General features: G+C 37.1%; 1 protein-coding gene and 1 pseudogene across 4 annotated transcripts in view; both read left to right on the forward strand.

Moving 5' to 3' along the window:
• The window catches only part of PMS1 (PMS1 homolog 1, mismatch repair system component), a 90,556-nt gene that overhangs the window by 24,031 nt on the left and 42,372 nt on the right, over window positions 1–24,153 (forward strand). For all 4 annotated transcript variants that reach the window (XR_005241496.2, XM_007965626.3, XM_007965628.3 and 1 more), the window contains exon 5: window positions 8,473–8,636. Coding sequence is in view for 3 of the 4 variants with exons in the window: in XM_007965626.3 (XP_007963817.3) it covers window positions 8,473–8,636 (164 nt within the window). In the remaining variant the exon portion in view is untranslated. The remainder of the gene's footprint in view (window positions 1–8,472; window positions 8,637–24,153) is intronic.
• LOC140712585 (glucosamine 6-phosphate N-acetyltransferase pseudogene) lies at window positions 8,643–23,810 on the forward strand (annotated as a pseudogene).

The following is a 24,153-nucleotide window of genomic DNA, read 5'->3' on the forward strand; positions in this document are numbered from 1 at the left end:
AAGTACATTTCTTTTTCTTGTTGTTGTTGTTGGGGTTTTTTTTGTTGTTTTTTTGTTTTTTGCTTTTTGAGGCAGGGTTCATTTAGAATCAGAAAAGACTTTTCCATAAGTATGTTTTATTCAGACATATAATTCTCATTAATAATTCTCAATTGGCTGGGCGCAGTGGCTCACGCCTGTAATTCCAGCACTTTGGGAGGCCAAGGCTGGCAGATCTTGAGGGCAGGAGTTCAAGACCAGCCTGGCCAACATGGTGAAACCCTGTCTCTACTAAAAATACAAAAAATTAGCCAGGCGTGGGGGCAGGCGCCTGTAATCCCACTGAGGCAGGAGAATCACGGAAGGCAGGGGTTGCAGTGAGCTGAGATTGTGCCATTGCACTCCAGCCTGGGCAACAAGAGTGAAACTCCATCTCAAAATAATAATAATAATAGTTCTCATTTTACTTTCAGAGGATATTTGAGATGCTGAAGCAATAATTTATCAATATACAGATCAGGTATAATGTGTTCTTAGATACATAACATGTATTTAAAAATCAACAGATATCTCTTTTTACTTTCATATATACATTTATATTTTGCCCTCGTGATTTCTGTCTTCTGTCTAGAGCTACAGTGCATGCCATTATATTTGTCATATAGGAACTTACTGACTAGTGGGGAACATAGGTGAGTGAATAATGACAAAATGAAACCACTGACTGCCTAGAGAAAGGTTAGCAAGTTTTTCAGAAGAGATGATGTTTGAGTTGGAAGATCCGGTAGAAGTTTGAAGATGATAGATAAGACATGGAGTGTAACCTTTCGGCAAGAGAAAAATAATGGATACAGATTTTCAAGAGACCATTGCTATCTGCATAGCAATGAGGGGAAAAAACCATAATTTTAAAAATTTGTAGTCTTTAAACTCATTGAAGAACTGTGTCACAGAAAAGTTTAAATGGACAAAGCTCACGGGAGAAAGACTACGTCTTCCTAGAAAAGAAGTGCCTGGTGGCCATTTGCATCGGTGGGAGCATTAACTGAGTCATAGGTGGATAAAGGAGCAAGCCTTCTATAAATAAGGGATCTTTTATGGTACTAGGAGAAACCTGCAGAACTTTTAATATCCACTTGTGGGCTGACATGACAGATTAGAGTATGGGATCCTCAAACAGAGCTAGTCCAACCCTCACACTGAATCTCAGCAGGACTTTTGTTGAGTAAAAAGTGATGAAAAAATTGGGACTGAGCTAGAGAAAGAAGAATCTTAAAGCCAGAGGAGAGACCTGATTCTGTGTTCAAGACATTTGAAACCAAAGACATCTGAACTGGAACTAAAAGGTTAAACTCAGATAAACTCTTAGAGTTTATCTTTGAAGAGATATATTATTCACTCTACCTGCTTGGCAGGAAACAAAGCACTTTCTCTGGGAGAAAATATTTCCTTCTTTGGTATCTATTGTTCTTTTGTACACAATGTTTGGCAAAAATAAAAATTTTGAGAGACTTGAGGAAAGGAAAATGGGATCCATAATCAAGAGAAAAAATACTGTAAATAAACTCACCAATAATCCAGATGTTTGAATTAACAGACAAAAACTTAAAAAAAAACTTATGTTAAAGAATTTAGAAGAAATGACGGTCAAAATTGGTAAGTAGGTAGCAAATTTCAGCAGAGAAATGGAAACTATAAAACTAAATGAAAATTCTAGAACAAAAAAGTACCATGTCTGAAAAATTAATTGGATGGACTTATTGGAGTCAGGTCAATAAAAATGATATACAAACAGAAGCACAGAAGTAGAATGGGAAAAGAACATCAGAGACCTGTGGGGCAACATTAAATGGTCTAACATACATGTGACTGGAATCTCAAGAGAGAGAATGGGGCAGAACAAAATCTGAAAAAAAGAAAAAAAAAAAAAAGAGTCTGAGGGCTGGGCATGGTGGCTCACACCTGTAATCCTAGCACTTTGGTAGGCCAAGGTGGGCAGATCACTTGAGGTCAGGAGTTTAAGACCAGCCTGGCCAAAATGGTTAAACCCCGTCTCTACTAAAAATACAAAAATTACCCAATTTTTTTGTGTTTTGGCTCATGCCTGTAATCCTGGCTACTTAGGTGACTGAGGCAGGAGAATCTCTTGAACCCAGGAGTTAGAGGTTGCAGTGAGACAAGATTGTGCCATACGCTCTAGCCTGGGCAACAGAGTGAGACTCCTGTCTTCAACAACAGCAACCAAAAGAACTAATAACAAAATTAAGATTAAAAAAAGAACATGTCTGAGAATGTGCCAAGATTTTTGAAAAGATAGAAAGCCGCATACCAAAGACAGTGAACAGAACCAAGTGGAATAAAAATAAAGAGAACCACAGCTAACCACATCATAATTGAATTACTGAAAACCAGTAATGTGTTGGACAGGAGTGTTGTTAAGGCAGTGTATTATACTTTAATTGGAAGTGTTTTTTCTTTTTTAGAGATTCATAAAAGTGTGGTGCTATTTACAGCTTTCATGAAATACTAAAAGCAGCTAGAGTAGAAAATACATTGAATTCAGAGGAACAACAAAAATAATGACAACTGACTTCCCATTAGAAACATAAAAGTCCAAAGAAAATGGAATGACATCTTTTAGGTATTTAAATTTTTCAGCCAGGTGTGGTGGCTTAAGCCTGTAATCCCAGCACTTTGGGAGGCTGAGCCATGCGGATCACCTGAGATCAGGAGTTCAAGACCAGCCTGGCCAACATGGTGAAACCCTGTGTCTACTAAAAATATGAAAATTAGCTGGGTATGGTGGCGCATACCTGTAATCCCGGCTACTCGGGAGGCTGAGGCAGGAGAATTGCTTGAACCCAGGAGGAGGAGGTTGCAATTAGCCGAGACCATGCCACTGTACTCCAGCCTGGGTAACAGAACAAGGCTCTGTCTCAAACAAAACAAAACAAAAAACAAAATTTGATTTAGACTTCTATAACCAGTAAAAATACCCTTTAAAGAATGAGTACAAAGTGAAGGCAATTTCATACAAATAAAACAGAGAATCTCCCATGATGCACTAGAAGAAATACTAACAGGATTTTTAAGCTGAAGGAAAATGATTCTACATGGCAGCCTGAATCTGCAAGAAGGAAAGAAAAGCACTAGAAAATGTGTGGGAAAAATGGAAAGACAGAGTATTTTAAAAATTCATTTTACAAAAACAAAACCAGTATATTGTGGAGTTTATCACACAGAAAAGTAAAATGCATGACAAAAACTTTACAAAAGGTAAGAGTAAATGAGGTACACTATTATAAAGTTGTTACATTGTGAAATATAATTTATTTCACAGTAATCAAGGTAGACAGATAATTTAAGAATATATGTTATACTTTCTAGAGTAACCACTAAAAGCAATACAAAGTTATATAGCTAAAAAGTCAATAAAGCATATAAAATGGAGTACTAAGAATGACATGGCAGAATTCAGTGCGAGGATTTTGGAGTAGTAGAAGCAGGAGGTTTAGCTTAGAAAATGGTAGTGTAGGTGTTAGATTATGAAGGGCCTTTTATATCATACCACGTAGTTTGTACCTTACCATTATGAGCCATTGGAATTTATTTTAGGCAGAGGATTGATATCATGTTATTTACAAAATTAACTGCTAGAGTTAATATTCTGTTATTTACAAGATTAACTGGTATTTTCTACTATAAATTTTGTCTTACTTTAAGATACTGTCTTCAACTACTAGGGTTTGAGGGGAGGGAAAGGACTTGACATAAATTGGAGAGAGACTTCTAGGATAGAATGGATAGACCTGTAAGACTTATGCAATATTGCAGTAAAAAGTAGAGGGAAGAATCAATTCTATCTGTAGTATCTACCTTTGGAAACAATTGGATGTTGGTGTTATATGAGAAAGGAAGGTTAGGTGTAGTATCAAATCCAAGGAAGAAGATAATGAGTTCCAGCCTGAGTATGGTTGATTTCATAGACCTTGAGGATAGCCAGGTGGAGATAATGAGTGAGCATCTGTCTATAAAACTTAAAAGAGTCGTGTAGGTCTCAGATATGTGTCTTAGTTAACCAGTTCTAAGATGTGCATTTTGTCACACTTGACGTCCCTGAAAACAGATTGTGACTTATAATTAATGGCCTCCCAAACTCCCTTTTGGAAAGGCAGCAGTGTTGGATGTTCTTATTGTTGTATCAATTGAATTTTGTGCAGTATTGATAATTTGTGTGTTGATTGGAGGAATAAACAACTTCATATTTTATTGCAAGAAATGCTTTATGAGACTTAAAAAGGGAAATAGTTACAACTAAATGAAGCTGCGTTAAGTGCCAAAGGATTGCTGTCATATGCAAAGCATTGAGATTGATGGCACCAGAAGAAATTGCCATATTCACGAGAGTAAAGAAATTTCAAAGCAGTGAGAGGCTGATGTGACTATTTCATGTGTTACACAGGACTGTTGTTAAGGCAGTGTATCATAGTTTAATTGGAAGTGTTTTTTTGTTTTTTAGAGATTCATGAGAGTATGGTGCTGCTTACAACTTCCATGAAAAGAATCATTGGCATATAGGTAGTAGTTGAAGACACGGGAATGGAGGAAACATCTAGGGGAACAAAGAATGAAGTGAGGTGTCTGTGAATAGGATCTGGTATGGATTCTGGTGTGTGTGTATTTTCCATTTAGCAGTAGAGGCAGAATGCATACCTGCTCTGACTGCTAAATGCATGCACTTCTTGATCTCCATCAGCTTCTGCTCCAAAATTTGTCAGTGACCTTTTTACTTTCCTAAGCCAAAGAATGGTAGCACCAAAGTGTTACTAGTGAGAAATACGATGGTGTTCCAAGGAATTTAATCCTGCTTTTGGAAGTGATGTATACAGTTAAGCCAAGGAAATGCTGTATATAAAAATAGAGGAAGACCCCCGCCAAAAAAAAAATCATTAGTAATGTTACATGCTGATGAGGCACCAGATCAAGAAAAAAGCAGAAAAACATCAACTGTGAGCAAAATAGGAATGTTGCACTTCCTTTAGTATTTTTCCACAAAAATTTTTCCCCCATCTTGTTTTATTTTTTTCTTATAGTAAATTTCCTTTCAAAAATTACAAGTACTATGTGTCTTCCATAAATAAATAATTCAGACAAATACAAACTTTATTACTTTCTCTTATTTTCTTTCTTCAAGTATTCATTTAAGACTTTTTTGTTAAATGCCTGCAGATTATTCGTCATTGTTTAAGGTGCTAGGGATATAATGGTAAACATGGTAGTCCTTTGCTCTCATACTTGTATTCTAAGAGGCGAGGCAGACAAGTTTTTTCAAGTAGTGACATTTTCTAAAAAGAAAGAAAACATAGTTCCATTGTAGAAGCAGCAGCCTTGGATAGGGCATTTAGGGATGGATTTTCAAAAGATATGATACTCTGGGCCAGGCACTGTGGCTGAAGCCTGTCATCTCAGCACTTTGGGAGGCTGAGGTGGGCAGATCATGAGGTCAGGAGATTGAGACCATCCTGGCTAACATGGTGAAACCCCGTCTCTCCTAAAAAAATACAAAAAATTAGGGCATGGTGGCGGGTGCCTGGGGCTGAGGCAGGATAATGGCGTGAACCCAGGAGGCGGAGCTTGCAGTGAGCTGAGATCGGGCCACTGCACTTCAGCCTGGGAGACAGAGCGAGACCCCGTCTCAAAACAAAAAAAAAGATACTCAAGCTGAGATCTGAAAGAGTTAGCTGTGGAAAGGTTGACAGAAGAACATGTACAAAGGGTCTGAGGTAGAAACAAGTCTGATGTGCTGTAGGAACAGAAGGAAGGACATTTGTAGGAGAGAACATAGCCATGGACCAGGTTGTGTGGGACCATGTAAGCTTTATACTTCTTAATTCCCACCCCTTTTCTCCAGTTAACTAGTGTTACTGATATAGTTTGGCTCTGTGTCCCCACCCAAATCTCATCTCAAATTGTAATCTCCATGTATTGAGGGAGGGACCTGTAATCCCCATGTGTCTAGAGAAGGTGGTGATTGGATCATGAGGGTGTTTTCTCCCATGATGTTCTCATGATAGTGAGTTATCAGGAGATCCAGTGGTTTTTGTATTTGACAGTTCCTCCTTCATGCACTCACACTCTCTCATGCCACCTTGTGAAGAAGGTGCCTGCTTCCCCTTCCGCCATGAATGTAAATTTCCTGAGGCCTCCCAGCCATGTGGAACTGTGAGTCAATTAAACCTCCTTTGTTTACAGATTACCCATTTTAAGTTATGTTGCTGAGCCCACTCACATTAGCATCTTCTGTTTACAGTCAAACTTTTAAGATGCTTTGCACACCACATTTATTTTCTCATCTTGTTGTCATAAAATGTCTTTTTTTCCCCCTTAGAAACAGGGTCTTATTCTGTCACCCAGGCCTGAGTGCAGTGGCACAGTCATAGCTCACTGCAGCCTTGAACTCCTGGGCTCAAGGGATCCTCTCACAGCCTCCCAAGTAACTAGGACTATAGACATGTACTAACGTGCCAGGCTAATTTTTTATTTTTTATTTTTAAAGATGGGGTCTCACTGTGTTACCCAGGCTGGTCTCTACTTCCTGGGCTCAAGCCATCCTACTGCCTAAGGTTCCCAAGTAGTTGAGATTATAGGTGCAACCTGCCACACCTGGTGAAATCTCTATTTTGATATTATAGTCATTTGATTAGAGTTTATCTTGTATTATTTTCATCAAATACATTTGGGTGATACACTTCTGGATCTTTGTAAGTCCAAAAATATCTTCATTTTGCCCTATACCTATCTTAACTGGCTGTCAGTTTCTTAATTTCTTCTTAATAGTTAGTAAATTGTTTGTCTTCTAGTGTTATAGGTGAGAAATTTGATGTTAGTCTTTTCTTGTAAGAAACTTGTTCTTTCTGTATGACAAAGTTCGTAAAATTCTTGTCCTCAAAATTTAGGATTTCCAGTAGAATGTAGTTTCTTTTTTCTTCCTAAAATATTCCTCCTGCTAATGAAGTAAGCTCTTGAAATTGACACTTACGCCTTTAACTCAAAAATTTTCTTCTAGTATTTATTTAATTATATCTCCATTTGTTTCTTTTTCTCCTTTTGGAACTTTAAAACTACTAGTAATTTCATTTTCTCCTCTTGGAACTTTAAAACTACATAAAATTTTACACTAAAGTTTCAGAGTCTTATATGTTCCTTATGATTGCCATTTTCTTTGTGTTTTTGCCCTGTGTTATAAGCAGTAGGACAAAAATTGACCTTTTGCAGCAACTTTAGCCTTTTTGACTGATTCACGGTAATAAATATATTTTACATAGCAACCCAGTTCACACATAGCTAATCAAAACAAAAATGTCATGACATAATATTTATCCTAACTATAGGTGATGCACTGTATTTTCTGTTCTAGTTTATTCTGTCTTTTTATTCTATTTTAATTAAAAAGAAAAAAGATGATAGTTTTTAAATACTAAATCAGTCGTTCTCAACCAGGTCAACTTTGTTTCCCAGGGAACATTTGGCAGTATCTGGAGATACTTGATTGTCACAACTAGGGAGGATGCTACTGGCATCTAGTGGGTAAGAGGCCAGAGATGCTGCTAAACATTCTACAATGCACAGGACAGTCCCCCACAACAAATTACCTGGCCAAATGTCAGTGCTGCCAAGGTTGAGAAGCACTACACTATAAATTTATTTCATTACTCCTCAGTGTAATGATTCTCTACTCTGACTATACATTCATAAGAATCACATAGGGAGATTGATTTCATAACTCTGAGATTACCTGGTGACTAGTAGTTTTTTAATGTTTTAAATGTTTCATTCTTCAGTGTTTTAAAAAAATGTACCATCGTGTATGGTTATGACAAACATTCAGTCCTAATTTTATGTGGCAGTGGTGTTTTTTTGGGTAAAAGCTAGTGGTTAATCTGATAGTTCAGCAGTATAATTTTTACACCTTTATTGAGCTTTCCAGTTAAACTATAAGTTAAAAAAATTCTTTTGTTAGATTATCGTGTGTTTTTGAATGTTGTTGAAAATGAGGTAAATTTAACTTGGTTACTAGACATTATTTCAGGTAAGAATTTCCAGTGACATAAGGTTATTATATAAACTGTAATCGTGTATCTCCTGTAGATTATATTTTAAAGTCCAGAATAAGCACCATTCCCAGGTAGTTTGCACACCAGCAGATTTCATATGATACTGCATTCTTGTAAGCCTATGTTTCTATGTGGTGATAGAAGTAAGATTATGCTTGTTTAGACCACATAGAGGAGGTCATACTTCATAGGTCAGTCTTGTTACAAATAGAAGAGTCTAGCATGGAATCAGAGTAGTTTGCAAAGTTGAGCCTTTGGGTTTCTAGAATTGGAGAAGACCTTCAGTTATAGAAGGGGTTAATTACAAATTGTATATGGATATGAAGATCTGTGATGTTCCCTCCAAATCTAAATATGCTTTTCTCTTGTCTGTCAACAGGTACAACTGTAACTGCTTTAAGATTATTTAAGAATCTACCTGTAAGAAAGCAGTTTTACTCAACTGCAAAAAAATGTAAAGATGAAATAAAAAAGATCCAAGATCTCCTCATGAGCTATGGTATCCTTAAACCTGACTTAAGGATTGTTTTTGTACATAACAAGGTAAGCATTATTTTATTTTTATAAGTTTCTGGGTATATGATATAAATAAATGAACAGTGTATACTTTCTAAATCAGTTAAATATGGGCTATGACTACATGTGTGCCCTCACAAAATTTTGTTGAAAACCTAATCACCGTGTGATGTTATTAGGGAGTGGGACCTTTGAGGAGTGAAATTCATGCCCTTAAAATAAAGGAGACCTCAGAGGGCTGCCTTCCTTCTGCCATGTGAGGAGGCCACTACATAGTCAGAGACACCATCTATGAACCAGAAAGTGGGCCCTCACTAGACACCAAGTCATCTGGTACCTTGATCTTGGACTTCTCAGCCTCTCAAATTGTGAAAAATAAATTTATATTGCTTATAAGCTACCTAGTTTATGGTATTTTGCTACAGCAGCCCAAAGACATGTGAAGAGTCTTTTTTTCAAAATGCTAGTCCACATTTGTCTAGTTTTATCTTTATTACATAAAGAGTGTCTATAATTGGTTGCCTAATATGTATATGATCTGATTGAACCTTTCATTTCTTAATCTCTAAAATCAGGGATTCCACCAGCAGATGTTTTTCATCTAAGAAATGGCTTGAGTGCTTCCTTTTATCAGGTGCTGTGATAGATTCTGAAAATATGAAAACGAGTAAGACTGGTTCTTTTCCTTTAAAGACTTCACAATTTAGTGACATTTTTCACCCTCTACATTGTTTATTCTTTGGAAGAGTGTGTGTGTCGGGAGGATACAAGTATAATTTTGTTACATGGATATGTTGTGTAGTGGCGAAGTCCGAGCTTTTAGTATATCCATCACCAGAGTAACATACATTTTACCTTTTAAATAATTTGTCATCATCCACCCTCCTCCCTGTCTCACTCTTGTGAGTCTCCATTGTCAATCATTCCACACACTATGTCCATACTTGTGGTTTAGCTTCCGCTTATAAGTGAAAACATGCAGTTTTTTGTCTTTTTTCTGTATTTGTCTTTTTCTGAGTTTCACTTAAGATAATGACTTCCAGTTCCATCCTTGTTGCTACAAAAGATGTGATTTCATTCTTTTTTATGATTGAATAGTATTCCACTGTGTATACATACACATTTTCCATATCCATTTATGTGTTGATAGCACTTAAGTTGATTCTATATCTTTACTATTGTGAATAGTGCTGTGATAAACATATAAGTACAGGTGTCCTTCTGGTATAATGATTTCCTTTGGGTAGATACCCAGTAGGGAGATTACTTGGTCAAATGGTAGTTCTATTTGTAGTTCTTTTAGAAATCTCTGTACTATTTTCCATAGACGTTATGCTAATTTACATTCCCATCAGCAGTGAGTAAAGGTTCCCTTTTCTCTGCATCCTCACCAACATCTGTTATTTTTCGTCTTTTAATCATAGCCATTCTGACTAAGGCAAGATGATAATCTCATTGGGGCTAAATTTGCATTTTTCTAGTGATTAGTAATGTTGAGCATTTTTTCATATGCTTGCTGGCCATTTGTCTTCTTTTGAGGAATGTCACTTCATGTCCTTTGCCCACTTTTTAATGGGATTATTTGTTTGTGTTTTTGTTTTTTGAGCTTCTTATACCTTCTGGATGTTATCTTTGTTGGATACATAGTTTGCGAATATTTACTCCTATTCTACAGGCTGTCCGTTGACTCTGTTGATGATTTCTTTTGCTGTGCAGAAGCTTTTGAGTTTAAGGGAAACTCCAGCTCCTTTCCATTTTCCAAAGCAGGGCTGATAAGAGAAGGTAGTCATATTGTTGCTTGTGAATCTTAAAGAAAGGTTTGCATATTTTCTAATTTTTCTGTTTATCTGATGAAATTTCACATGGGTATCCTGCAGGAAAGCGAACTACACAGCAATGTGGAAACCTGATGGGGAATAGAGAATTAACATTTATTGAGGGCCTACACAATGCCAGGACCTGTGCTAGGTGTATTAATTTTCTGTAATCCTCACAGCAACAACCAAGTGATGTAGGGATTATATCAGTTTTGCAGTTGTTCTCTGAATGGAATTCAGATAGGTTGAATACTTTGCTCACTGTTGTGCAACTAGTAAATTGAGATGGGATTTGAAACTTAACATGCCTTCAGAGTGCTTACACTCTACTATGTTCTCTTCCTTTTTTTTTTTTCTTTTTTTAATTGAGAGGGGCTCATTCTGTCACCCAGACTGGAGTGCTGTGGCATGGTCACAGCTCACTGCAGCCTCAGGCTCAAGCAATCCCTTCCACCTCAGCCTCCTGAGTAGCTGGGGCTACACGTGTGTACCACCATGCCTGGCTCATTTTTAATTTTTTTTTTGTAGAGATATGGAGGGTCTCCCTATGTTGCCCTGGCTGGTCTCAAACTTCTGAGCTTTCAAGCAATACACCCTCCTTGGCTTTCCAAAGTGCTGGGATTACAGGTGTGTGAGCTACTATGCCTGGTCCTTTTTCCTATTTTAATACTACTTTACATTTATATACTTTTTTCCCAGGTTTCAGAACAGTTACAATAACTTTGTGAGATAGAAGGCATTATCTCTGTTTATATGGGGGAACTTAAAGCTCAGAGCAACTAAAGGAATTGTTTTATATTTTACAGTAATAGTGCTTAGGTCAGAACCCTTTTTGATCCAGTTTTCCTATTGTCAGGAAGATTCTTTATTAAAGCCATGGTAGAAGGTTTTTGATCAAAATCTTTGATCATTTAAAATAAATAAAATAAGAATAGCAACCTATTCTTGTTGGCATAGAGCTCAACCAAATGATACCTTGAGATCCCTTCCAGCGCCACCATGCTATGATTCCTTAGGATGTTGATGGATGGAGGCTCATCCTACTAATAAAAATAACTCTATGACTCTGGATCCAGAGGATATTTAGTAATAAAAAGTTTGTCCCCAAATTAATAAAAGACCAACATTAGAAGGAACATAATAATTAGGAAGGAAAAACAGAAAAAGGTAAAATATAAAGAGAAATAGGAATTACATATTTGTAAAAGAAAAGTGGGCTGAGCGCGGTGGCTCACACCTATAATCCCAGCACTTTGGGAGGCCGAGGTGGGTGGATCACGAGGTCAAGAGATCGAGATCATCCTGGCTAACACAGTGAAACCCCGTCTCTACTAAAAATAAAAAACTAGCCAGGTGTGGTGGTGTGCGCCTGTAGTCCCAGCTACTCAGGAGCCTGAGGCAGGAGAATCACTTGAACCCGGGAAGCAGGGAGGTTGCAGTGAGCCGAGATCGTGCCACTGCACTCCAGCCTGGGCTACAGAGGGAGACTGTCTCAAAAAAAAAAAAAAAGAAAGAAAGAAAGAAAAGAAAAGAAAAAAGAAAAGTGAGTAGAAATCTTCTGAGTTAGAAAATATAGTAAGTGAAGGCTGGGTCTGGTGGCTCACACCTGTAATCCCAGCACCTTGGGAGGCCGAGGCGGGTGGATCACTTGAGGTTAGGAGTTGGAGACGAGCCTGGCCAACATGGTGAAACCCCATCTCTACTAAATGTACAAAAATTAGATGGATGTGGTGACAGATGCCTGTAATCGCAGCTACTCAGGAGGCTAAGACAGGAGAATCGCTTGAACCTAGGAGGCATAGGTTGCAGTGAGCCGAGATTGCACCACTGCACTCCAGCCTGGGCGACAGAGACTCTGTCTCGAAATAAATAAATAAATAAATAAATAAATAAATAAATAAGATTATCATTTCGTGTGTGATGAAAATGAATATATTAGAAATGTTTGAAATGACATGAGAGTTATTTTCAGTCAAATATGTATCTTCTAAGTTTTTTTGAGAGGTTTGTATCATTTTCCCAACCGACGTAAGATTATCAATGTAGGTATTTTCTTTAGAAATTGGAAAGCAGGGGCCCCGCCACTAGCTCTCCGGGCGGGGCGGATGGCACCTCGGTCTCCACCTCCACCTGCCTGCTTGTGGCCCTGCGTGAGAGGGCAGAGGCGGGGTGGAGGCGTTGGCGTGGCCACATGTGGGCCACACGTGGCCACAGTGTGGCGCGGCAGTGGAGGAGGAGGTGGGGCATGCGCTGAAGCGGCATCCGGATCCATTGCTGTGCACGCTGGTCGGGGAGAGTCCCATGCGCCTCGGTAGGAGCATCAACTGCGGGGCCTCTACTGACCTTACTAGAAAGATGAAACCTGATGAAACTCTTACATTTGACCCAAGTCTACTCAAAGAAGTGGACCGGAGTCAGAATACAGCTACATTTTCTCCAGCCATTTCCCCAATACATCCTGGAGAAGGGTTGGTTTTGAGGCCTATTTGTACTGCTGACTTAAATAGAGGGTTTTTTTTAAGGTATTGAGTCAGCTGACAGAGACTGGAGTTGTCAGCCCTGAACAGTTTATGAAATCTGGGGATTATGTTACAGTTGTAGAAGATGTGACTCTAGGACAGACTGTTGCTACAGCAACTCTGATAATAGAACATAAATTCATCCATTCCTGTGCTAAGAGAGGAAGAGTAGATGTTGTGTTTAGTGATGAATGCAGAGGAAAGCAGCTTGGCTAATTGTTATTATCAACCCTTACTTTGCTAAGCAAGAAACTGAACTGTTACAAGATTACCTTTGAATGTCTACCACAAAATGTTGGTTTCTATAAAAAGTTTGGATGTACTGTATCTGAAGAAAACTACATGTGTCGGTTTCTAAAGTAAAAATCTTATAAGAAAATTGTTAAAAGAGCTAATACTACAAGGCTCCACTCTTCCTAGAGTTAAAATATTTTGTTGCTGCAGCCAAGTGACTTCCATAAATACTGGACTGAAAAAACATTGTAATACTACAAGTAAAATGACATTTACAAGATTACTTTGGGCTGATGGGAAATGCTGTGAATTTAGATTACAAATGAATATTATAAAGGGGATTTTTTTTCATGTCTTTTTTTCCTTTTTTATTTCATTGTACATAATTCATGTTTTGATCTCTAAAACTAGGCAGTCACCTTTAAAACTCTGGATCTTTAAAAACAAATACCCCATTACTCCTAAAATTGGACTGAAAAAACTCACTTTTTTTTTTTTTTTTTTGCTTTCTGCTTAGATTTTATTTTTTATTTTTATTATTATACTTTAAGGTCTAGGGTACATGTGCACAAAATGCAGGTTTGTTACATATGTATACATGTGCCATTTTGGTGTGCTGCACCCATTAACTTGTCGTTTACATTAGGAATATCTCCTAATGCTATCCCTCCCCCCTCCTAATGCTATCCCTCCCCCCTCCCCCTACCCCCCCGACAGTCCCTGGTGTGTGATGTTCCCCAACATGTGTCCAAGTGTTCTTGTTGTTCAATTAAGGGGATGATTTTTAACCAAAGGAATATATTTTTAACTTGAATCTTTTCTTGCATTGTATTTTTCCAAAAGTTTCGCTTCATTTCTTGGTAGTCAAGAGTATGGGTAATAAGGAGTTGTATGTCTGCTATCTGTGTTGCTCATGAAAAAAAAAAGAAGTATATATCGAATAAGGCTGTTTCTTATCACATGCATAAAATTAAATCTTTTTGTTTCAGAGAGACATCTCAGTACACTTAGGGATGTATCATTTCCCACATACTAAGTCAGGCTGGATAAATTAGTTATTATAACTAAACATAGTGTAGTCCAACATTCGTTGATTCCAATACAGGCAAATAACCTGGTCAGCCTTTTAAAGAAGTAGAAGAAATGAAAATTATTTGACAAGATTAAAAGTAAAACAATTTAAATGTTTTACTAAAAATTTATATAGGTCTATGTAGATAAAAACTACCACTTGTCTTATCTGTGAATTATAGCTATTCATTTGTTAAAAACATCTAAGAGCAATTATAGTGGGACATCTAAGGTACTTTTTAACAGTGAATTAGCAAACCTCAGCATATGTGTTTCTACCTTTATTTTTTTCTTTTCATGGGTATCTGAAGCCTCTCTTCTGACTAACAGGTTTTTCAAAAATGGAATATCACAAAATTGAATGAAATACAATACTTAAAAAATGCATTGAACTGGATTTGTCAAATTCATAAAATGTTGATGGAAGCTTTACTTTTTAGTGCGATTATAATGGCACTACTCTAGTCATTATGCTGTTTTTATTTTATTTTAATTATTTTTTAAAGTTGAAAAATATTTTAATGGTTCTAATCTTTTGCATTCCATGTTACATTAAACCTGTTCATATGATGAGTAGTTTTCTGTTAGAACAAAAAAAGAAATTGGGAAGCAGTATTTATAGTGTACTACATTTTATTATTTTTGGAGGACACTATATTAGAACTTATATTTAGCAAACACAAGTTCCTTTATAGCCTTCAGTAATTTCAGATGCAGTTCAAATCCTGGAGAGTATGTTGAGAGTATTATACTGTGAAAGTAATATAAAATCATCAAAAGTCTTTTTGTAAGCTTAAGTATTAGCTATTGTACAGAGAAATCATGGAGTGAATTAGGACAAGCTGTTTATGTTCAAGCTTTTTTCTTATAGTAGATTTTTTAAATTTTTATATTTCTTAGTAGTGCTGTTGCACCTTTAAAATGTCAAAATATATTGTTAAACCTCCCAAAATAGCAATGGCGTGTTACTATAAATCTCTTTGAACATTGAGTCCTATTTTGCTCTTAGCCTTTTTCTTTTAAACATGCCTACTTTCATCATTCTTTATGTGCTTTTTTGTAAAGAATTTCTTTGTCTGCTTAAAATTTAAACCTGACGATATTGTTGTCTTTATTTTTTTCTGCATTAGAAACAAACAATCATATTGCACATAATACGAGAAGTACTATTGCTATTTTGATAACTTGGATTAGATAGTGTTCCTTCTTTTTATGAAGGTTTAACCTGCCAAGACATTCTTTGAATACTGATAATGTTGATGTTCTTGCCAGTATGGTTATGTTAGAGAGAGGTATTTTTCTTCTTTCATCACCATGTTCCTTGAAAGCATAGTGAATAATGAGACAGCCAAAGGGAAATAATTTACAAGTGGATTCAGTGAGTTTATTTAAAGTAGATATTATTTGGAGAATTGCTAGAGCCATTCCTTAGATGAGCACTACAGTTTTCAGCTTTAGTTGTAATAACTGAATCCCTGTGAGGTCCTACTGTAAATATTTTTATTTATAAAGTAGTTATTTTGCAAAATTAACGGTTTTTCTCAATATGATAGTATCTGAAACCAATTTAGTATTCTTAGCTATTTCATATGACAGTGCTTAATTTCATAGACCACTAGTTCAAAACATAATGTGAAATGTATGATTTCAAATAAGGGCTACTCCTATATACGTTATAATTGCTGGTTTATGTGTATATTTGCTTTTCCAGAAATATTATTTGTGGTTGTAAAAATTGTTTTGATTGAATTTTGTTTTGATAATTAGAGGCCCACTGGTATTGCAAAAGCTGAATTGGATGTCATTGATATAAGACGGTTTTAACTGTTATGAAAGAGAGACATGAATTAAAGAATGTTTTCCTTCCTATTCCCACTTCTGTATCACATGAGCATTAAGGCTTATTGAGATGTTGGTTTTCTGTGTTGTTTGTGTTGTTGTTGTTGTTGTTTCTTTGTTTGTTTTGAGGTCTGGAGGAATGATGTCAGCTCCAAAGGGTTGAATATCTCTGAATTCAGTTAATCTGGGAAGAGGCAGGCCCTTAACCAGGAACAGAGACCCAAAAAACTGGCTGTGGAGATTTGGTAGTGAGTGGTGGCTGAAGATTTGGTTTATAAGATGAAGATAAATAAGTGATACCCTATAATATATATCCACTGTACTCATGATATCTCCATTGTCATTTTGTCCTTCTCTACCTTTTACTTGATCATCTTGAATGTCCCAGGTTTGTTTTACCTGTGCTACTGGGAATCAAGGAAAAGTCTTTTGCCACATTTGGACCAATGTTAAGGGTCAGCTCCCCTCCCCCAATCCCAGCCAGGAATGTGAAGTCAGTATAATCAGAAAGAGGTTCCAATTCAGGAGTGTGGCTCAAATGCCCCTTCCTTAGGAAGAAATTATTCCAGTGCCAATCTGGAAAGTTTGGGTGTGTTTTGTTTTTGTTTCTTTTTTAGTTAAAGAAGGCGGACATCTTTTCAGATATATTTTAAGATTAGCTTGGGGCTGATTATCAGTATGGTTTGGTTTTTGGGTTTTTTTTTTTTTTTTTTTCCCTGACAAATTGATGACTAAATTTATTAAATGGTTTTCACATTTTCTTCTTTTGTTAAGGATTCTTTTACTTTTCACCTAAATTTTGTGAAATACAGAAAAGATGAAAGACATGTAAGTCAAATTTTAGTGTAGTTTTATGTTTGTAAGCAGTATTAGGAGTCTCTGAAGTCTTCCATTATTCCTCAATAGGACATTATTCCTCAACTGCTCCCATTGTGTTTTCCACATATTCCTATTATGTCATTTTGCTTCACTGGCAGTGATTTGCATTCTTTCTTTCCTACTTGACAGACTTTTATGGGAGGGAGGGCTACATCTAATTCATCTATATTCCCCTTAATACTGAGTGCATAGTGCAGGATGGAATATTAAATTAATTAGGTAGTGTTAAAGCCAAAATAGTAAGTGTATGAAACACTAGTTTTAAACACTCTGGCCTCTCACACCTTATTCATAATATTTATTAATAAAATTCAGTCTTTTGAATTCCCTGGTGACCTCTTATATATTTAGGGAGTATATTTTCACTTGTATTCATATATACAATTCTAGTCCATTGCCCTTCCTGGGAGCTAAGTCACTGATACATCTTCTTTAGAACTAATAAGGAATCGTATAAAGACTGCATGGATGGGGCGGTTGAGGGGAAACACTTGATGGATAGTCTCTGAGAGCTGTCAATTTAATGTATTTTGTTGCTATTAACAGTCAAATAGGAGAATATAATTGTTCTTTTACTAATCTTCTGACCAAATACATTTTATATACTTATTGTTAATCCTAACACACATTTCTCTATTCCAACACTGTAGATTTCTCTTCCAAATAATAATATCCAGATAATCCTGCACAAATGTAGCTTTTTGAGATTAGGCCAGTGAAAGTCAATGACATGATCTCTAAGGCCCTTTTTAACTCTAAAACTCTGATTTTTAAGGATGTTCACATATGTGTATCTTGAGCACTTTATTTCTTTCTTAGAAAATTGGAATTTCACGTTTCTGTTACTTAGTTCTACTGAATTCATATATGAAATCATAAAATAATAAAAGGTAGAAAGTTCTGCAATAAACATGGTTATTCAGGTCTTTTTGACATACTAATTTTCAACCTAAATGCCCATCAAATGATGAATGGATAAAGAAAATGTCATGTGTATATATTATATATACAGTAGAATGCCATTTAGCCATAAAACAGAATGAAATCCTGTCATTTGCAGCAATATGGATGATCTTGGAGGACATTATGTTAAGTGAAATGAGCCAAGCACAGAGAGACAAATACCACATGATCTCACTTATATGTGGAGTCTAAGAAAGTTGATTTCATAGAAATAGAGAGCAGAATAGGTGTTACCAGAAGCTGGGGAGGGGAAGGAGAAGGAGGAAAGCTAGAGGAGTTGGTCCATGGGGATAAAATTATACTTAGGAAGAATAAGTTTGTGTGTGTGTGTGTGTGTGTGTGTGTGTGTGTGTGTGTGTGTGTTTGTTTTTTTGTTTTTTTGGGGTTTTTTTTGAGACGGAGTCTTGCTCTGTCGCCCAGGCTGTAGTGCAGTGGCGCAATCTGCGCTCACTGCAAGCTCTGCCTCCTGGGTTTATACCATTCTCCTGCCTCAGCCTCCCGAGTAGCTGGGACTACAGGCGCCCGCCACCATGCCTAGCTAATTTTTTGTATTTTTAGTGGAGACGGGGTTTCACCGTGTTAGCCAGGATGGTCTCGATCTCCTGACCTCGTGATCCGCCCACCTTGGCCTCCCAAAGTGCTGGGATTACAGGCGTGAACTACTGCTTCCAGCCCAGGAAGAATAAATTCTTATATTCTGTCACACTGTAGGGACACTATAGCAAATAACAATGTATTGTGTATTTCAAGATACCTAGAAGAGCTTTCGAATGTTGTCGTCACGAAGAAATGAGAAATGTTTAAAATGATAGGGTAATTGCCCTGATTTGATCATTGTACTATGTATACATGCATTAAAACATCACAGTGTACCTCATAAATGTGTGATTATTGTATGCCAATTATAAATTTAACATCAAAAATGTTTTAAACACTCAGTTGCAGAGTTTACTGGTAAATACTTCACTGTAATAAAGCATCTCTCACAATGTATCTCTGAAGAAACATTCTCAGATTTAGCTTTTCAACCTGTATATGTAAACTCTTCACAATGTCACAATGGTAAAATTAAAATAGTTAAAAATCATGCTTTAGATGTAAAAACTAGATTATAGAGTTTACTGGTAAACATTAAATTCACTGTAATAAATAAGCTCACAATGCATCTCTGAAGAAACATGCCCAAACTTAGCTTTTCAACCTTTGTATGTAAACTCTGCCATAAGTCACAATGGTCAAAACCATGGTTAAAAAGCATGTTCTAAACACTTGATTACAGAGTTCACTGATTGTTAAACAGTTCGATTCACTGTAAGAAAGCAGCTCAAAATGCATCTCTGAAAAAAAAAAAATGAGGATGTAGAAGGATCCTTAGATCTTTACGTCTGAAAAGACCACTGAAAATCTTTTTTGTCCTGCCTCAAATCTTTTAGCAAATAGTGTTTTTAATCCCGTCCACCTGACTTTTTATCTTTGTGTGACCCCGAGAGTTGTAGTGAATTGCCCAATGACTTAAACATTGAATATAGTAGAGGATGAACTACAGTTCACATATCTTAATTTTTAATGCATCATTCATCCTCCCTTACTGTAGCTTCCTCCTACCAACTATACTCAGAGTATTGAGTAGGTGCTTTGGAATGGTTAAGTGATGGCTTACACTCTGAAGGAGCTTACGATGTAAATGAGGAGATAAGATGTGAAAGTGTATAAACATAGCATAAATACACCGTAGACCTTGTCATTGCCAAAAACCACACTTACTCCATAATTTCAGTGTTAATGTGTTCCTTCTCTAATCACTACCTGATGCCTCTCCATCTTACTCTGTTCAACAATCCTTAGACTCTGTTGGACCTGTGACCCATTGTTCCTACTGCTTTTTAATTGTTTCTTGTCCTCTGGTGTCCTTGGTTCTCTCCTTACCTTGCTTAAATTTTGTGGTCCATCATTGTCATCCTTCTCTTGGACACTTTGTCAGTTCTCTTGGTCCTTTCTCACTTAATTGTACTTGTTTGACTAACCAAATCCTGATTAAATCCATCTCGTCATCCTTTTGGTACCTGAGCCAGTATGTAGGGGAAGAAAACACATACCCATGCTGAATAGTGCCTCTGTAAATTCAAGAGCACTAATCTTCATGCTGCCAGACAGTCATACTCCTGTTTTTCCAGTTAGCAAACCAGAAGCCTTAGGGTTATTCTCCGCTACTGATTCTCTCACACTGTAATCTGATTCCAGAGTAAATTTCATAGGTCTAACTTTAAAATATATCTAGAATCTAACGACTTTTCACCGTGTCTGTGACTACCACTGTGGTCCAAGCCACCATTATCTATCACCTGGATTTGTGTGATAGTATCCTAATGGACTCTCCTTGCTTACTTCTTACCCTCTTCAGTGTATTTTAAATGTGAGTCAGATCATATAACTCGTGTTTAATTAGTTCCCATCTCATTCAGAGTAAAATCAAAGCCTTTATAAGCGGCCTATGAATTCTCTATCGGGGTCAGTAAATTTTTTTCGGTATAGAGTCAGATGGTAAATATGTTAGGGTTTTTAGGGCCATATAGTTTCTCTTACAGCTGTTCAGCTCTGTTGTAATGTGAATGTAGCCATAGACGATGATATTTTATTTACAAAAACAGAAAGGCCGTGGGGCTGTAGTTTGCTGACCTCTGTAGATCCGATGCCCCCATTATCTCTGATTTCATTAATCTTTTTCTTTTTGCTCATTTTGCTTCCGTTGTTTCTGGAACCTGTGAGTCATACTTCCAGCTCAGGACTGTCGCATTTGTAGTTTCTTTGCCTAGAACATTTTTCCTCAAGTAACTGGTTCAATCCTCATCCTTTAGGTCGTCACTTAAACTTTCTCCGTGAGGCTTTCTTTAGCCCTCCTAAAATTGCAACCATTTCCCCTGTTCCCCCGCCCCCTACTTTCCTGCTTTATTTTTCTTAAACTTATCAGCATCCAGTATGCTATATATTTTATTTATCTTGATTTATTTTCTCTCCTCCTGTAGAATATAATTTCCTGGAAGGGAAGGACTTTGGCTCTTTTTTCACTGTCATATCCCTAGTGCTTACAGTAGTGCCTCAAGTAGGTGCTCAAAAAGCATGTCAGATGAATGAGGGCTGACAAAAGGATCAAGGGCTGAGAACAGGAGCACTCCATTATGCTAGTGGCACCAGCCCAACTGGACTGGAAGCGTAGGCCTTAAACCACCTGAGATCTAGAAGCAGATGGTATCAGTGTAGATTAAAGATAACAACTGGACAGAGAGAGAGCAAAACAGCAAGTATTAGCTCTCATACTCTAGACACTTCCCACTCCTATTGGTTGGGAGACTTCTAGAAAGTCACCAAAAAGGGAGGGGCCAATTGGTAGGTGGGTGTTATTCATTCAGTGGAGTAGGAACAACCTCTGAATGAGATTTCATTTAGGACCCCCAGGTGGTTGGGTTATAGGAAAATTTTGTTACAGCAGAATTTGGTTATGTGGATAAAATGGTCGAGATTATTCTAAGTAGAGAAATAGTTGAAACATAAAATACATAGGCAGGAGAGCACATTTAGAGGCAGTAAAGAAGTTTGTTTAATTGAGTTGGTATTTAATATGAGAGAATAGAGGAAGATAAATCCAGCAAGATAATTTAAACTTTTTAAATGAGAAAACTGGAAGCCATTAAAAGCTTTTAAGTAGGGAATTGACATGATCAAGAAGATGCTGCTACCTTTGAGAGTCAGTTTGGCAGTCCTCTACGGGGAGGAGCTAGGGAGACCATAAACATTTAGGAAGCTGCTATAAATTGTATGCTCTAAGGGCCTGAATGCAGACAAACACATTAGGTGTGAAAAGCACAAAGTGTCTATTTTTCTTTATAGCTATTATGGGGAAGAATCAATGGGACTAGCTGTGAGTAGAAAAGGACCAGAAAAGGTTTGAAGATAACTGATTTATTTAGCTTATATGCCTAAGGAAATGATAATACTACATCCTTTTTCAAATCCTAAATGCGCACATCTGAGTTGCTCCTATAATGTATTGCCTTCCTGAATTACAATGACATAATTTTGATTTTACTCCCAAAAGAAGCTTATAGAAACAAAACTTTTAAAGTGAAATTGTTACTGCACCAGTAGAGAGTTGTTAACTAGTCAATTCAGAGAGAAAAACTAATCAACTCTAGGCTGGATATTATTTATTTTTTAAATTTAAAAAAACATTTGTTTAAGACAGAATCTTGCTCTGTTGCCCAGGCTAGAGTGCAGTGGCACTATCTCAATGCACTGCAACCTCCATCTCCCAGGTTCAAGCAATTTCCGGCTAATTTTAGTATTTTTAGTAGAGATGGAGTTTCACCACGTTGACCAGGCTGGTCTCAAACTCCTGACCGCAAATGATCCTCCCACCTCGGCCTCCCAATGGATGTTATTTGTTACTCTTAAAACTTGTTGCTTGTTTTGGGAGGGGAAAAGACCCAGAAGTAGAATAAAGAACCACACTGTTGAGATCTTTGCCCGAACAAAATAGGGTGTATAGGAAGGGAAATAACATTGGATAGGTACCAGGGAGCCAGCTGATGGGAGTGTTATAAGCTCAGCGTCTGTGCATTTGGTCTTAATATGAAGGAGAACAACTTAAAAATCATGTAGAGGATGGAGTTGTAATGCAGAAGAGATGATTGGGAGGGCTTCATTTTGAATGAAAACCAGAATGTAATCTATAAGGTGTCCTATTAAATGAAAATAGAGAGTTCAAAGGCTGAAATCAACTACTACTATGTTGTTCAAAGCAATAGCAGCTTGATTTGTAAGTAACCTTTTCCATAAAGTGAAATATGTTAGAAATGAGCAATTGCCTCAGGGTTCAAAGACTGAAGAACTGATCAGCAAGGCTGATCTGAAGGGTTTTCTTTTTTTTTTTTTTAATTGAGATGGAGTCTTGCTCTGTCGCCCAGGCTGGAGTGCAGTGGCAGTCTCAGCTCACTGCAGCCTCCACCTCCCGGGTTTAAGTGATTCTCCTGCTTCAGCCTCACAAGTAGCTGGGACTACAGGCACGTGCCACCACGCCCAGCTAATTTTTTGTATTTTTAGTAGAGACAGGGTTTCACCGTATTAGCCAGGATGGTCTTGATCTCTTGACGGCGTGAGCCACCACACCTGGTCGAGTTTTCTTTAAACAGTATTAAGAAGTACAGATAATACAGAGGCAGAGAAGAGAACTTCAAATATTGTCATATTTACCTAACTTTAGTGCTGTTTGAAAGGTAGGTAGTGAACTTTAGAAGGCCAGTTATTGAAATATTTGTTACTTAAATAGTAGTCTCCTAGTCCTAAAACATTTTATGTGTTTTAAATAATAAAATACAAAAATGGATACTACTGTATTGAACAGCTCCTGAATATTATTACTAGTGTCAAGACCAGCCATCTCCCTCTGCCAGCTTTGTTATTGAAAACAGAAAGAATGTTACACATTTTAATGTAGTAAGTGGGCCAAGAGAGTTCTAAAAAGTACGGTTTTAAAATTCATCTCCAATGTCTAAAAACACACATTAGCTTCTCTTCCTTTTCTATGTGAAATCTGAGTAAACTTACTGTTGATTTGCTTCTCATAGAATAGTGTTGACCTTTTCTCATAGTTGCAGTGACCTATATTTAAGTTAAAGCTTGAGCCAGCTAGTATAAGAAACAAATTTGCTTTTAATTAGTTGAATATAGTTAATATAAGAAGTAAATTTATGGCCTGGCACACTGGCTTACGCCTGTAATCCTAGCACTTTGGGAGGCCAAGGCAGGAGATCATAAGGTCAAGAGATCGAGACCATCCTGGCCAACATGGTGAAACCCTGTCTCTACTAATAATACAAAAATTAACTACAGGTGGCACACACCTGTAGTCCCAGCTACTCGGGGGGCTGAGGCCGGAGAATCGCTTGAACCTGGGAGGCAGAGATTGCAGTGAGCCGAGATCACACCATTGCACTCCAGCCTGACAACAGAGCAAGACTCCATCTCCAAAAAAAAAAAAAAAAGGTAAATTTATTTTCATTTGAGTAATTAAATATTTCATATATACCAACTGATGCTTTTTCATTAGGCTTTAAATGTTGTAATGATATGATTCTTTTTAAAATCGGAACCCCCGCCCCCACTTCCCTGCTGGAAGAAACCATACTACCGTGTAGCAGCATTATGTGGGAGACTTGTCTTGATGGA

This window comes from Chlorocebus sabaeus, chromosome 10 (assembly GCF_047675955.1).
Source record: "Chlorocebus sabaeus isolate Y175 chromosome 10, mChlSab1.0.hap1, whole genome shotgun sequence".
NCBI classification, from domain to species: domain Eukaryota; kingdom Metazoa; phylum Chordata; class Mammalia; order Primates; family Cercopithecidae; genus Chlorocebus; species Chlorocebus sabaeus.